Here is a 14797-nt window from a genome sequence, read left to right as displayed (position 1 = left end):
GAGGAGAGAAGGAGGACATGCATGGTATGTTATGGTTAGCATTGGTTGAGTTGAGTGCTTCTTTATGGGGGAGGGGGGTAAAGGAGCTACTGATATCATCAACCTTCTTTTCGAAGTAGTTGGCAAAGGCCTCCGCGGTGAGGGATGAGGGTTGAGTGGGGGGAGGGGGTTTAAGGAGGGAGGAGAAAGTGGAGAAGAGTTTCCTTGGGTTAGAAGTGCAGGATTGGATTTTGGTGTGGTAGAAGGAGGTTTTAGCGGTGGTTAGTGAGAGGGAGAAGGCAGAGAGGAGTGAATGAAAGTGGGAGAGATCATCTGGTAGCTTTGTCTTGTGCCACTTCCTTTCAGCTGCCCTGAGAGGTGTTCGTTCAGATCTGAGGGTTTCAGATAACCAGGGGGCCGGTGGGGATGAGCGAGCTGGCCTGGTCGAGAGAGGGCAGTGTTGGTCAAATGCAGATGAGATAGAGGAGAGGAAGGATGTGGTTGCGGGGTCGGGTGAGAGAGAGAGGAAGGACTCTAGGGAGGGTAGAGAGGAGAGAATAGAGGATGAGAGGGAGGAGGGGTTTAGGGACTTGAGATTGCGTCGGGTGGTGACGGTCGGAGGGTGAGTAGGTTTAGGTGGGAGAGTAGAGAGAGAGAGGGAGAAGGTTATGAAGTGGTGGTCAGACCTAATTAAGGGAGTGACAGAGAGTGTGGAGGGGGAGCAGGCTCTGCAGAACACGAGGTCCAAAACATTACCAGCCTTGTGAGTGGGAGGGGAGGGAGAAAGGGAGAGGTCAAACGAGGATAGGAGGGACGTAACGGGAAGATACTTCTCTGCCGTAGGTAGGTTAAAGTCACCCAGTAGAATCAGGGGGGTGCCATCCTCCGGAAACGAGCTGATCAGAGAGTCTAGTTCTTCCAGGAAGTTCCCAAGGGTTCCTGGGGGGCGATAGAGCACAATGAGGGTGAGGGGGACTGGTTGTGATATTGAGATAGCATGAAATTCACATGTGGTGAGAGAAAGGTGAGAGAGATTTAAGACACGGAAATTCCATTTCGGGGACATGAGTATCCCTGTACCACCCCCCCTACCTGTTGAGCGAGGGGTGTGTGTGAATTTGTGTGAAACAGAGAGGGCGACGGGGGTAGCTGTGTTATCAGGGGTAATCCAGAGAGAGAGAGAGGTGGAACCATTACTCTATAAGCCATATCTCTAAAACTGGTGGGTCAAACTGAACAACCAATATGTCAATTTGAAGCTATGATTCCCGCCTGCTTTCATATGACATGAAAAAACGAAAATTCAAAAAAAAAAATCCAATGGCATTTGGTCACATTTTATGAACTGCACTACACCTCCTAAAGTGTCTGTGGTTCCACCTCTCTCTCTCTCTCTCTCTCTCTTCCCCCCCCCCTTCCCCCCCAGGTGAAGGGCTACAGGGTGTACTACACCATGGACCCGTCTCGGCCCATCAACGAGTGGCAGATCCATAACGTTCAGGACAGTGTGATCACCACCGTCCAGAACCTGGTGCCCTCGGAGACCTACACGGTGCAGGTGCTGGCCTTCACCTCGGTGGGCGACGGACCCTTTTCGGACCCCGTGCACGTCAAGGTCATGCCCGGAGGTCAGTGGCGGTGGCGAAGTATGTTAAACTTTAGCTATTGAAAAATAGCAGATCTACAAGCCACCAGAAAGCAATGAAAAGTGGATTTGTATAAATCTTTTGGTTAGTTGTGGTTAATCTACTAATCAACTAATCTAGATAGATAGAATACTTCATTACAATAGTGTCATCAATTTTGAAAATGTCAACGTGAACTATACACTGTTGTGTATAGTTCACGTTGGCAAGCCGAAGCTTGTTTCCATTGTGGTCCATCAATTTAATGGATTATAAAACAAAATAAAAAAATCAATAATCCATTTGAATGATTTTCTTTGCTTTTTTTAAATAATAAAATAGTGAAAATAGCCAATCTACAAGTTCACAAAGCAACATGTTGTGAGCTTGTAGAGTGGCTATTTTTCTCGGCCGGCCCAGTTAGCCTATTGTCGGGTGAAAACAGGTCTTGTGAATGCAATAGCCTTTGTGGTGTAGGTAGCGGAAAGCGGGTCGTGTGTGTGTGTGTGTGTGTGTGTGTGTGTGTGTGTGTGTGTGTGTGTGTGTGTGTGTGTGTGTGTGTGTGTGTGTGTGTGTGTGTGTGTGTGTGTGTGTGTGTGTGTGTGTGTGTGTGTGTGTGTGTGTGTGTGTGTGTGTGTGTGTGTGTGTGTGTGTGTGTGTGTGTGTGTGTGTGTGTGTGTGACACTTTTTTATGGTGTATAACAAAACCATTAGTGTGTCCCTGAATATCATCAGTGTCAGGAATAAAAAGCATTGCGTCTGCATTCATTCAACCTCAACATTCTAAACACTTCATCCTCCACCACAGTGAGACAGAATGTTCCTCTATATTTCTGTTTTTGCATAAATCGATGCCCTGTCTCATTCATTGTCTGAGCTTTTCTAAGTTCCTAAAGTCGTTTCACATAAAGAAAATAAGTTACCCACATCAAGTGGGTGCAATAAAAACCTCTCTACATTGGAGCCTTTCAGTGGGCGAGCGTGGAATGAGCTACAGCTTCAATTAAAGATCTGTTCTCCCATAATAACATACGGTCAATTTAAATCTTTGATTGCAGACTTACCCCCAAGTGTCTGCAACTGTTTTTTAAACACGCGTGCTACATCACGCGATGAGGAAATGGTGCTGTTCTGTTCTGTTTTGGGCTATTGCTTTGAAATATTGTATTATGTGTATCTCGGCGACACTGCAAATGAGGGTGACCTCAATGTTTTTTCGGGAATAAATAAAGGTTTGAATGAATGAATGCATGAATGAATGAATGCATGAATGAATGGATGAATGAATGGATGAATGAATGAATGAATGGATGAATGGATGAATGAATGAGTTTATTTAGTATTTCCTTTAACCCATTTAGGCCTGACGTCGAAATATAAAAAAACGTTGGCTCTGTAAGAATATATACCTATTCAAAGATTTGTGCCGCAGCCCGCATTTTTACGATTTTTCAAAAATAGCAGACCTACAAGCTCTTAGCGCGCCACTCGGTGGCGCACTATGAGCTTGTAGATCTGCTATTTTTCAATAGCTAAAGTATAACATAATGCTTAGTTAAAACACCAAAAGGGGTTCTCGTCCAGAATGGGTTAATTCTGCTTTTCGCCCAGGCATCTGCACAACTCTGGCTGCGGAGTTATACGTTGTATATTCTAATAACTTTTTTTTTTTTTTTTTTTTCTTTCTCTCACGCTGTGTGTTTGGTCCTCCATGCAGTGCCAGGCCAGCCGGGGAAGTTTAAAGTGGGCAAGGTGACAGACAGCAGCATCGAGCTGACCTGGGAGCCCGCCTACACCAAGGAGGGCATCGTGAACTACGAACTGCTCTACAGGCCCGTCAAGTTTGGCAGTCTGGTGAGACCTCCTCTGTAACATACAATAATGTTAGCATAAGTAGCACCTTGCTTATGCACACGCACACACACTCACATGATCACATCGCAGCACATGCACCGTCACACGTCCATTAGTCTCTCTAAAAATGGTAAAAAGGCAAATGGTGCATTTATATAGCGCCTTTATTCAAGGTGCTTTACATAGACTGTGCATTACATTCACCCATTTGCGCGCACGCACATGCGCACGCACATGCACACACACGCACACGCACGCACACACACACACACACACACACACACATACACACACACAGTCTCACACACATTCACACACACATTCACACACACATTCATACACCTATGGCAGAGGAAACCATGGTCCATGCAAGGCACCAACCTGCACATCGGGAGTATATATAGCGGTTCAGAGTATTGCTCAAGGACACTTCGACACTAACTGCATGGGGGAGCCCGGGATCGAACTGGGAACGCCACGGTTTTCTGACTAATGAAGTATTCAATCAAACAATCTCTCACACCCCTCCTCTCAGGAGAAGCTGACCTTTGGCCCCAGGAACTCGTACACGTTGGAGGGTCTGAAGGCCAACACAGACTACTCCTTCACCCTGGCAGCCATCTCCAACAAGGGCGTCGGAGCCTTCACCAACGAGCTGGTGCAGAGGACCTCACAAGCCAGTATGTCACACACACACACACACACACACACACACACACACACACACACACACACACACACACACACTCAGGTTTTGGTGTCTTAAGTGGCCTATGTCAGGAATTTGACATTTGTCTTCATGTCCAAATAAACAGAAGTACAAGAAGAATACCTTGTACAAAGGACATAAACATACAGATAGTAGGATAACAGCCTAGACAGGCGCACGCACACGCACGCACGCACGCAACACACACACACACACACACCCCACGTTCTTCCTAGACATGCACGTACACACACACACACACACACACACACACACACACACACACACACACACACACACCCCCCACGTTCTTCTTAAAGAAGGACCCAGCAGCTGGGAGCCAGTGTCCTGCATCCAGTGATCCACATATCTCTCGTTTATCAATCCTTCTGTTCTGTCCATCGCCCTCATCCCTCCATCCATCTCTGTCCTCTCTCTCTCTCTCTCTCTCTCTCTCTCTCTCTCTCTCTCTCTCTCTCTCTCTCCGGGGCGAGCCAGCACAGGGTGACAGATGGAGACGGAGTGCCCCGGGCGTTGTTTTTAATGTTTCACCTTCTCTTTGTGCTTTCCAACCTGCTTTCACTTCTCCTTAACGCTCTGTCACCGTCGGCCCCCTTTCAAAGGCCCCCAAAACCTGTGTGTGTGTGTGTGTGTGTGTGTGTGTGTGTGTGTGTGTGTGTGTGTGTGTGTGTGTGTGTGTGTGTGTGTGTGTGTGTGTGTGTGTGTGTGTGTGTGTGCGTGTGCGCACGCGTGTTGGCCGCACAGACCACTCTGCCACAGGTAGGTCCTGCGATCATGCTCTCTCTCCCTTGTCTCTCCCTGGGAGGGACTCTCTTGTCCCTGGTCTTAGAACCGCCATTCTCTCCCTTGTCTCACCGCTCTGCTCGTTATGGGTTTTTCACCGCACGCACACACACACACACACACACACACACACACAATAGCAGATCTACAAACGTTGTACTTCGCCCATTTTAACAATTTCTTACGTGTAAAACAATTTAGGCATTTAGCAGACGCTCTTAATCCAGAACGATTTACATTAAGCAAGAACAAAAGCATGGCAATACGTCACATACATAAAATACATACATACATAGTTATCATGAAACTAAGCTAAGAACGTAACAGTGGAATATCTATATAATGAAACTATACTATACTATACTATACTATACTATACTATACTATACTATACTATACTATACTATACTATACTATACTATACTATACTATACTATATAATATATACATATATACTATAACGTGCTATGACTACATACAATGCTATAGTGTCTACATAACACACTGATCAATCAGAATAATTGCTTTAGTCAATTATAAAAAACAATCTACTCAAATGTTTTGACATCAGTCCTGAATCTGATATGTGTCGTGACTCGTAAGCTTGTGGAATCGGCTATATCCGCACAGGCAGGCACACATTCATACAGTAGCAAGCTGCAGCATTTTGTACCCTGACACATCAAGTCAGTCCATGTCTCCCATGGAAGGGTGTGTGTGTGTGTGTGTGGTGGTGGGGGGGGGGGGGGGGGTGGGGGGGGGGGAGTTATACTGCGATAACAGCATGGTAGAAAAGGGAGAGAATCAATCAAAACAAGCACCAGTCACAGTCTCAACTCTCGGGAGCTCCGTCCGTGCGTGCGCTCGCGCGTGCGTCCGTGCGTGCGTGCGTGCAACCTGCGGTGCAGAGAGTACCGCCGAAGGTAAGTCTTTGTGTTGTTCTTCTCCTGTGAGCGCTCACCCACGCTCCCTCCCTCCCTCCTCCCTCCCTCCCTCCCTCCGCTCTGAGACAAATGGCTGCATTCTGTGCATTCGCACGCTATAAACACGCCGGGATTTATTGGACGATCGGCTGCTGCCGGTTGGTCTTGCCTGCCTCGCCTTTCTCTCATAGCGAGCTAGAGAGTTGATTTTGAGAGCAAATTTTGATTTTGGTTTAGTTGTGGTCTTTTGAATACAATTTGATTTAGTTTTATCCATATTTTAGTCATCTGAAAGGTTTCAGCTTTAATCTAGTTGTAGTCTACTAGGCCTACATATTATGAGATTTTCGATCGTAGATTTCATCGACAAAAATGTATTTTGGCGGTGCCTTGATGGCGTGGTATCACGGATTTACGCTTCTTTGCATGTGGAAAATTACAGATCTACAAGCTCACAATGTGTCGCAGAGCGACGCGTTGTAGATCTGCTGTTTTCAGAGCGTGAGAACCCAAGCACAACCAATCGAAAAAGCCACACCAAAATCACTTGTGTTTTAGTTCTACTGGATCTCTTCTCCATTAGTCCATCCCTAACATTTAGGGAGCCTGTGTTGGCGTGTTGGCCTCACCTGGCCCTTTCTCTTGCCTCCAGTGAGACGGAGAGAGAGAGAGAGAGAGAGACGTGGGCGGTACCATACCTAGTACCTACCGTACCGTACTGTGTGTGTGTGGTGAGCTGGAGAGAACTGTGAAACTGAGAAAAAACTGAGATGATTTATAAGCCCTGCAGTGCTACTGTCTGTGGGGGCGTGTGAAACCATGAGTGGGAGAATAATATTTTTTTTAGACCACAGCCGTGGTCATCATATGGGCATACCTAAATCTAATTTTAATTACTTCCTGAAAACGAAAACTGCGTGATGACTTGTCGAGGCCCACATCAATAAAAGCCAATGAAAATGAAGCTCACCCGTTTGATTCCCATTGCTGCATCGTCCTCCAAACTACTCCGTTTTTAATCTCATTCAAGATGACATCCAGACAGTGTATTACTCGGTTTAAACTTAATCATCACGCTAAAAGATGTATCTGAAAACATTATAGGGTAGAAATAAGCCACATAGCAGTAAACTGGTACAGCTGGCCGACTATCTGACAAACACACTCCATGCGTCCTGCGTGTAGCATAGCTACCGTCCCATCGCCTGAAGGGATGCAACGCTCTGATTGGTTCAGAGACAGCGTTTCAAGCTGAAACTTCAAAATAAAATGCCCAAATTAACCATTTCACCCCGTCTTTAACCTGACCTTCCTTCCTGTACAGTATATAAATATTGTGCGAGTGCGTACGTCCACATTGTTGAATGGTGCCTCTAAGCTGGAGCACTTTTCATTATAAATCTATACGTTCTAGAGCGATGTCATCCTATCCTGACGTCCTGATTGCTGCCTTTTTGTTGAACTGTGATTTAGAGACTGCACAGGATCACCTTCCATTTCCCTGTTCTGCCTGTAGCCTGAAACTCTACCCTGCAGGCAGTGGGGGGCCGGAAATAAGTGCTTTTACTCAACAATTGTACCTAAGTACAATTTCGTTTTTTTTTTTTTTACACGAGTATGTCCGTACATTTTCAATACTTTTTGAGTGGTGCAACCACTCCAAGGAACAGCAATGTCCCTATGTCCTAACCTATGTGACTATGTCCCTATGTCCCGATGTTTAGAGTACAAATAGGGGGTGCTGTTGCACCACTCGCTTCAGACTGGTCAAATGTATTTTTTTACTCCACTCATTTTATGACTTTCAAGTTACTTTGTGTGGATTTAGATTCAAAACATGCATTAACTTATTAAGCCCTAATTCATAGTGCATCTATTTAAAAAAAAATCACACCTGTGTGAAGTGGGGGGCGCTAATATATAACAAAACAATATGTAAAACAAACGGACCAACGGTGACAAAACAAACATTAAATTATCTTTATTGTTAATGGCATTTAAGCAAATCTATGAGCAACGTTTACATTTGTATACTTTAAGTATATATTGATGCCAATACTTACTCAGAGGGACAGCGCACGTTAGGTGTTTTGTAGACAAATCCCCAGAGCAGGATAGTGAGTATATCGGTATAGAAGTATCCTGAGGTTGGAACTGCCAGGCAGGAGGCCTTATAGAGGAAGACCCAAGAGGAGATTTATGGACGTAGTGAAAGAGGACATGAAGTTAGTTGGTGTGAGAGAAGAGGAGGCAGAGGACAGGGCGAGATGGAGGCAGCTGATCCGCTGTGGCGACCCCAGAAGGGACCACAGTCGAAAGGAGAAAAAAAACAATGACTTGAGTCACATTTTGAATCCAGACCTTTAAAAAAACTACTTTAAACAGGGTTTTTTCTACATTGGAGTATGTCTACTTTCACTTAATGTCTCGTGAAGTTCAAATAAATCCAGTTGCTGGCCTCCAGCCTGCAGTGAGAGTCCTTCCAGCTCTCTATAATACAGTAGAGAGAGTCAAGGTTTATGCCTCCACGGGTCCCCAGAGCCCCGCCCGATTTACTGTACATCTTTATCTGTGTCGCCGCGCAGCCCGGCCCTTCATCTCATCTCCCCGGCTCCCGTCAAACACAAAAGTCTTTTATCTGTTTCTCATTCATAAATCTAGCGGGGCCTGTTTTTCTAAACCGTGCCCGCCTGCTGACGGCTATACCCGTAGCAGAAAGGATAAAATACAATCAACAGTGTATCAGTTACACATTCGCCCCTGCTGTAATGAAGTTGTCCACTTAGGGTCGATACGCCTGCTCTCTGCCTTATTTCATTAGGTCCTGTGCCTAACATTATGTCTGCCTGTTATGTGGTCGTGTTTTTCTGCCCTTCGTCCTGGACTTATCTCCTTCCGTCCGGGAAGAACCTCCTATCTCCATATTTGAGCCTTTGTTTTTCTTCTTTTTCTTCAGGGGTGCTAGCCCCTCCTATACTCAGCTATTAGTGTAGATTTTCGTCTTATTTACACAAACATTAAATACCCATTGACAATGAATGGAGAATTGATGCGTCATATGTGTCTGTCAGTCTGAGCAAATCGGCTTATTTTTGTCTTGCACAAACATTAAACTCCCATTGACAATGAATGGTGAATTTGACATCATAGTGTCTGAGCAAATATAGGCATAGTGTCTATTTTACGCCATGATGATGTACGTCCAATGATAAGAATGCCCCTAACTTCACACGGGTGTGATTTCTTTTTATTTGTATGAATGCACAAAAGCATCAAAATCCAGTATAAGTAACAGATCTACAAGCTGGAAACGCAATCTGCCTCATTTGCTGTTTTTGGATTTGAATCCTGACAAGTAACCGTTTCAGACATATTACGAGGTTTCCACCCGACACCATTTATTTTTCAGTTCCATCTCGACTCGGCTGCTTATTGGATCCGTCTAGTGTCTCTTATCTCCCGTGCGTTTCTTTTCGCTCTGATTTATTCCACTTATAGACCCGAGAGGCCGCTTTCCAAAAGCGCCTTGTAAATCCTTTGTAGGTTACGGTTGTCTGAACAACTTGACAGGATTGCCGACGTTCACCCAAAACCCAAATATTTCTCGTTCTCTGTAGCAGGGAGGAAACACGACATAAATAACCATTTGGAGCTTGGGACTTTTTGTGTTTACCAGTGGAAATTACTTTGATTCGCCCTGAGGCCCTAAACATACAAAATCAATCCAAAAATGAAAGACAGACATTAACAGGACTTATATTGACTTGTTTTTATTTCCTTTGGTTATTATTTTTTTCTAATGTTAGGGGATGAATATATATATATATATATATATATATATATTATATATATATTATATATATATATATATATATATATAACCCTAACCCATCTGCTAAAGAGACTGAGAAATAAAGATGAATGTGTAAATCCGCTAGCGGGACACGCATCACTCTTTTGGCTTCTGTTGCCTCTCGTAGCCAGTGTTGATTTCCTCGACTAATACTATGACATACTATGTAGTTCGTTGACTACCTTTTGTGCAAACCACTCCAACAACTGGCTTTGTTAGTACCTGTGTGTGTGTGTTTGTGTAACTGTCCCTCAAAAGAATGAGCATGGTTACTATGGTCACTGACATTACGTCAGACCACAGCTGATCAGGCTATATAAGACCTTGCACCACTCAGTTCACACGGGTGTGATTTTTTCTCACTAAATGGAAACTAAATGAAAACTAATCTATGATGACTAAAACTATGACTAAATATATTGTCAATTTCGTCAACAAATAAAAACTAGACTAAAATGGTAGGAATAAGAGACTACTAGTGGACAAGAGATCCAGTATGTCATGTTACACTTGGTTGCATAGCAGAGCTACAAGCTCACAACGCGCCGCGTTGTGAGCTTGTAGATCGGCTATTTCCAGCAAGTGTAAAATCAGCTATTATGACGGTATCATGGCCCGCCAAAATATATTTTAGCCGAAAAAATCGTATCATATTTAGTCGACTAAAACACACTAAAACATTCCAGGTGGCTAAAATGTGACTAAAACTAAATGAAAACTATTCAAGAGACTATGGCTAAAACTAAAATAAAACATTTGCTGTCAAAATCAACACTGCTCTTATAGGCCCCATTTCCACTGCGGGTGAACCAGTTCAGTTCTTTTTTTCCCGCCTAACGTTGAACCAGCTCAAAGTTGGTTCGGAACATGGAGCCAAAAACATGGCCGCCGGTTCCGTGAATCCCAAGGAATCTAGAACGGAACCAGTTCTAGAACCAAAAGTTATTTTGGTGGAAAGAACTTTCCTTATTGGCCCTTGTCCAATCAGTGGTCTGGGCCGCTCCCGAGGGCGTGTCCTGTGAGAGCGCCAGCTCCACCTCGCTGAGAGTGTGGTGGAAGACACCGCCCCCTGCGCCGGAAGGCGGCGTCATGGCCGACTATGAGCTGACCTACCAGAGAGTGACCCCGAGGTCAGGGGCCGAAGGTCACGGTCGAGAGACGAGGTACAGTAGGCCCTGTCGCAATTGTTAGACATAATCGCGATTATCTCAAACAATCAGATTATTATTATTTTTTATCAGAAATAATATCTACAAGCTAAGTATTTGTTTGAAGTATACAATTGTTATAGGACTATAGGTCATTGTACATTATGTATTTTGATTATTGGTACAGATTTGTATCGTTTTGTTTTATTGTAAATTCCAGTTATTTGTCATATCTGTCCTGTGCTACGTTTCTTCACAAAGCCTAAACGGCAAACATAAATGTCATTTTTGATTTACAGTATCGTGTTACTGTTCAATACCAAAAACACAATGAAATAATTAATTGCAATTCAGTTGTTGTTTTGACACTAAATCATCACCTAAAACAAAAATGGTATGACTTGTGACACAGCGCTAAGATGAGAGCAGCGTCCATGCTGGTCGCTCCCTGGCGTGGTCACTCTGTGCTGGACGGACTGGACAAGTGGAGCTGGTACAGAGTGACGCTGGCGCTGGCCTCCAACGGGACGCTGGCGGTGCCCTCTTCCACCAGCCAGGACACTCGTGTCCCCGGGGACCAGGACACTGGTGTCCCCACCAGCCAGGACCAGGACACTGGTGTCCCCACCAGCCAGGACACTGGTGTCCCCACCAGCCAGGACACTGTCTCCGGGAGGCAGGACACAGTCTGCAGGACAGTTGAGGATGGTGAGTGTGGGTGACCAAGTGAGACAGACAAGCAACCATGACAGTGACAGTGGTTTTCAACCATTTTTATATCAAGAACAATTATTTATTCAGCATTTGAGCCACGTACGGACCACCATTTGATGACATTTAGTCTCTCAGAACCAAAACAGAATATTTTGTTATCGTTGGTTAAGATTCTGTCCACATTTCCATGCTGTATTGATGTTGGTACCATTAGGAGAGGTAACAGGCAAACGATCTTGAGAGCGTAGAAAAATTCACACACATTTGGTTTCACACCGGCTGATAGGCAAAACCGGTTTTGCCAACTTCATAACGCGGGGGGGGTATTTGAAAACAAAGGCGGCTTGTTGCTGTGGTTCGTTACAACAGAAATTTGCATGCTAACGTGTGAGGGACTGCCAATTGTTGCTCTGTTTTGTTTTTCGCCCACGTCTTTGCAGAAGCTACACTGGGCAAGATCTCAATTGACTGGACCTGTGCCCAAGCGCCCCAATTAATGGACGCTATGCTTCTGCACCTTAGAAACAATTAATGGACGCTATGCTTCTGCACCTTAATTAGAAACAAGCCCCCCCCCACCCCCAAATAGAACCCTTAAATGCAACTTTTGCAGACAAAACAAGCCCAAAGTAGCTTATAAAAAGCAGACATGGCAACACCGGTGAGTGAGTGTCTGGCAACTACTGCTCATTATTGATCACTCCAGTTGCTCATTTACTGCACTGGTCAATTACTCAGTTAATTGTGTGTGTGTGTGTGTGTGTGTGTGTGTGTGTGTGTGTGTGTGTGTGTGTGTGTGTGTGTGTGTGTGTGTGTGTGTGTGTGTGTGTGTGTGTGTGTGTGTGTGTGTGTGTGTGTGTGTGTGTGTGTGTGTGTGTGTGTGTGTGTGTGTGTGTGTGGGGTCAGTCCCGGGCGCGGCCCCCCGCCAGGTGGACGTGCGGTCTCTCAACTCGTCGGCGCTCAGGGTGAGCTGGCGCTCGGTGTCGCCGCGGTCACGGCACGGCCAGATCCGCGGCTACCAGGTCCACTTCGGCCTGGCGGAGCCGACCGGCCAATCAGGGAGCCTGCCTCGCATCAAGGACCTCCTCCTGGACGACGCCCAGGTTAGTATTTATTTATTTATGTATTTGTTTGTTTGTTCGTTCATTTCATTTCATTACATTTAGAGCAGTCAGGGGCACGCACACACACACACACACACACACACACACACAAACACACACACATTGTCCCCTTTTTCCTCCCGAATCCCGATGTAGTTGTTGGGTCAATTCCCAAGTCTGGTCTTGGCACAGTTAATGTGGGATTTTTTTAATGTTTATAATAAAAGAATGATTCATAAAATAAATATATATCATTGAGAAATCTCTCTCTCTCTCTCTCTCTCTCTGTCACGCGCGCGTGGTGGGGTGTGTCCGGTCTATTGGTTCAGATGGAGGAGGATGACTCCACTCAGTATGTGAGTATGCAACGCAACGCAAAACACAACACTCTGCTGGAGATGACACAAAACACACGATGTTACAACACACTGCAGTGTCACAACAAAACAAAACCTTCAGACACAAAGACACACATTCAGTAAAACCAATCCGTTGTTTCACTGGAAATAGCAGAAACCCCTAGCTCTGTTTACCCACGTCATGATAGGCTAACATTTTGGCAAAAATGAGTGAACATTATAAGGTAAAACTGAATGAATATAGCTCAAATAGCTTCCAATGTGCTATTTTCATTCTCAATTCTAATTGGAAATTCAAGTAATGTGGGGGAAAAAACTGTGGAACTGTGGAACTAGTGTTTGAACGGCTAAATCTTTCGCATCTTCAACATTCAGAAAATAACAAAGTAAATATTTCAGGACAAGCTCCATGGAAACAAAATGCAAGGACACTTATATTATTATCAATATACATTCAATTTCACATTAACAATAGCGAGGCTTTCAGAGCATGGCAGACGGAGCTGCTTTGGAATGCTATACATTTACAATGTATATAAATTGTCAATAGTTTAGCAAGTACAGTCAATAAAGTATTGTATTGTAGAACTAGCAGTGTCCTTCAGAATGTCTTCACCGCCTCTACAGTCGCCTTTTCAGAACTTCCACAATTTGTATTCATTTACAAATAATTAAATATAATATGCAACTGACATTGATGTCTTGATTTGGACTATAGAATGCAAATATCAGCAGATATTCACACTCAATTTACTCACACATTATTCAGGGGACCACAGGGGACCACAATGAAGATAATCTCTCGATCGGTTATTGTGTTCTGATCCGTATGAGAAAATGAACATTATTTCCTGCACTGTACTGTATAATTATGCATGTTCTGTCAATAAAACCAAGTCCCTCAGGCCTGGCCCTGCTGCACCCTAATTGATCTGTTCTGGTCTTCAGGAGATGATCGTAGGAGGCCTGAGAGCAGAGACAGTGTACTCTGTGTCCGTGGCAGCCTACAGCACCAAGGGGGACGGCGTGCACAGCAAGGCCCGGCTGGTGACCACACTGGGCATGGGTGGGTGACCACACTGGGCATGGGTGGGTGAGCACACTGGGCATGGGTGGGTGAGCAGACACTGGGCATGGGTGGGTGAGCACACACTGGGCATGGGTGGGTGAGCACACACACCATGGTCCACACTGGGCATGGGTGGGTGACAATGAATGGACAATGAATGGAGAATTTACATCATTATGTGTCTGAGCATGATGATGATGATGATGCACGATGATTTTTATTTTTTATTTTGTTTCCTATATTTCAAAATATATAGTATTTAAATATAGTTTAAATGAGAAAAAATCACACCTTTTCCATCAATTTAAAAACAATTATAACATTTTTCAAAAGTTTAATGAATAAAAATAAAAATAAATAAATAAATGAATGAAACAAAATATGTTTAAGAAGTAGTGAAACAAATCACAAGCAGATCTAGAAGCTCGTGCACAACGTGGCTTGTGTGAGTTTGTAGAACTGCTACTGTATTTGGGTCCCGTTTGGGCAAACGTGTAATTTCTCTTTTTAGGTCTTGAGCCAAGAGGTTTGTGAAGCGTCCAGTGGCATAATGCTGTGTGTGCCAAGTCCACACTTCATTGGCTGGACACTAGTAACAAACACGCTCGCTCGGACATTGATCTTGTGGGGGGGGGGGAGAAAAAAATAAAAAAGGCT

The 14797-nt window shown here is 44.5% G+C and overlaps 1 protein-coding gene across 12 annotated transcripts in view; it reads left to right on the top strand.

The window, feature by feature from the left end:
• Nucleotides 1–14797, top strand: part of LOC306931939 (receptor-type tyrosine-protein phosphatase S-like) — a 257462-nt gene that overhangs the window by 187919 nt on the left and 54746 nt on the right. For 10 of the 12 annotated variants that reach the window (XM_079513626.1, XM_079513634.1, XM_079513633.1 and 7 more), the window contains 3 exons: nt 1406–1625; nt 3322–3458; nt 3994–4138. In XM_079513626.1, coding sequence (XP_079369752.1) covers nt 1406–1625; nt 3322–3458; nt 3994–4138 — 502 coding nt within the window. The remainder of the gene's footprint in view (nt 1–1405; nt 1626–3321; nt 3459–3993; nt 4139–14797) is intronic. The other 2 variants (XM_079513632.1, XM_079513631.1) reach the window with 1 other exon arrangement.

Source organism: Electrona antarctica (genome assembly GCF_951216825.1).
Source record: "Electrona antarctica genome assembly, chromosome: 1".
In the NCBI taxonomy this organism is placed as follows: domain Eukaryota; kingdom Metazoa; phylum Chordata; class Actinopteri; order Myctophiformes; family Myctophidae; genus Electrona; species Electrona antarctica.
The sequence above is the reverse complement of the archived record's forward strand: the minus strand, read 5'-3'. Positions and strand labels throughout refer to the sequence as shown.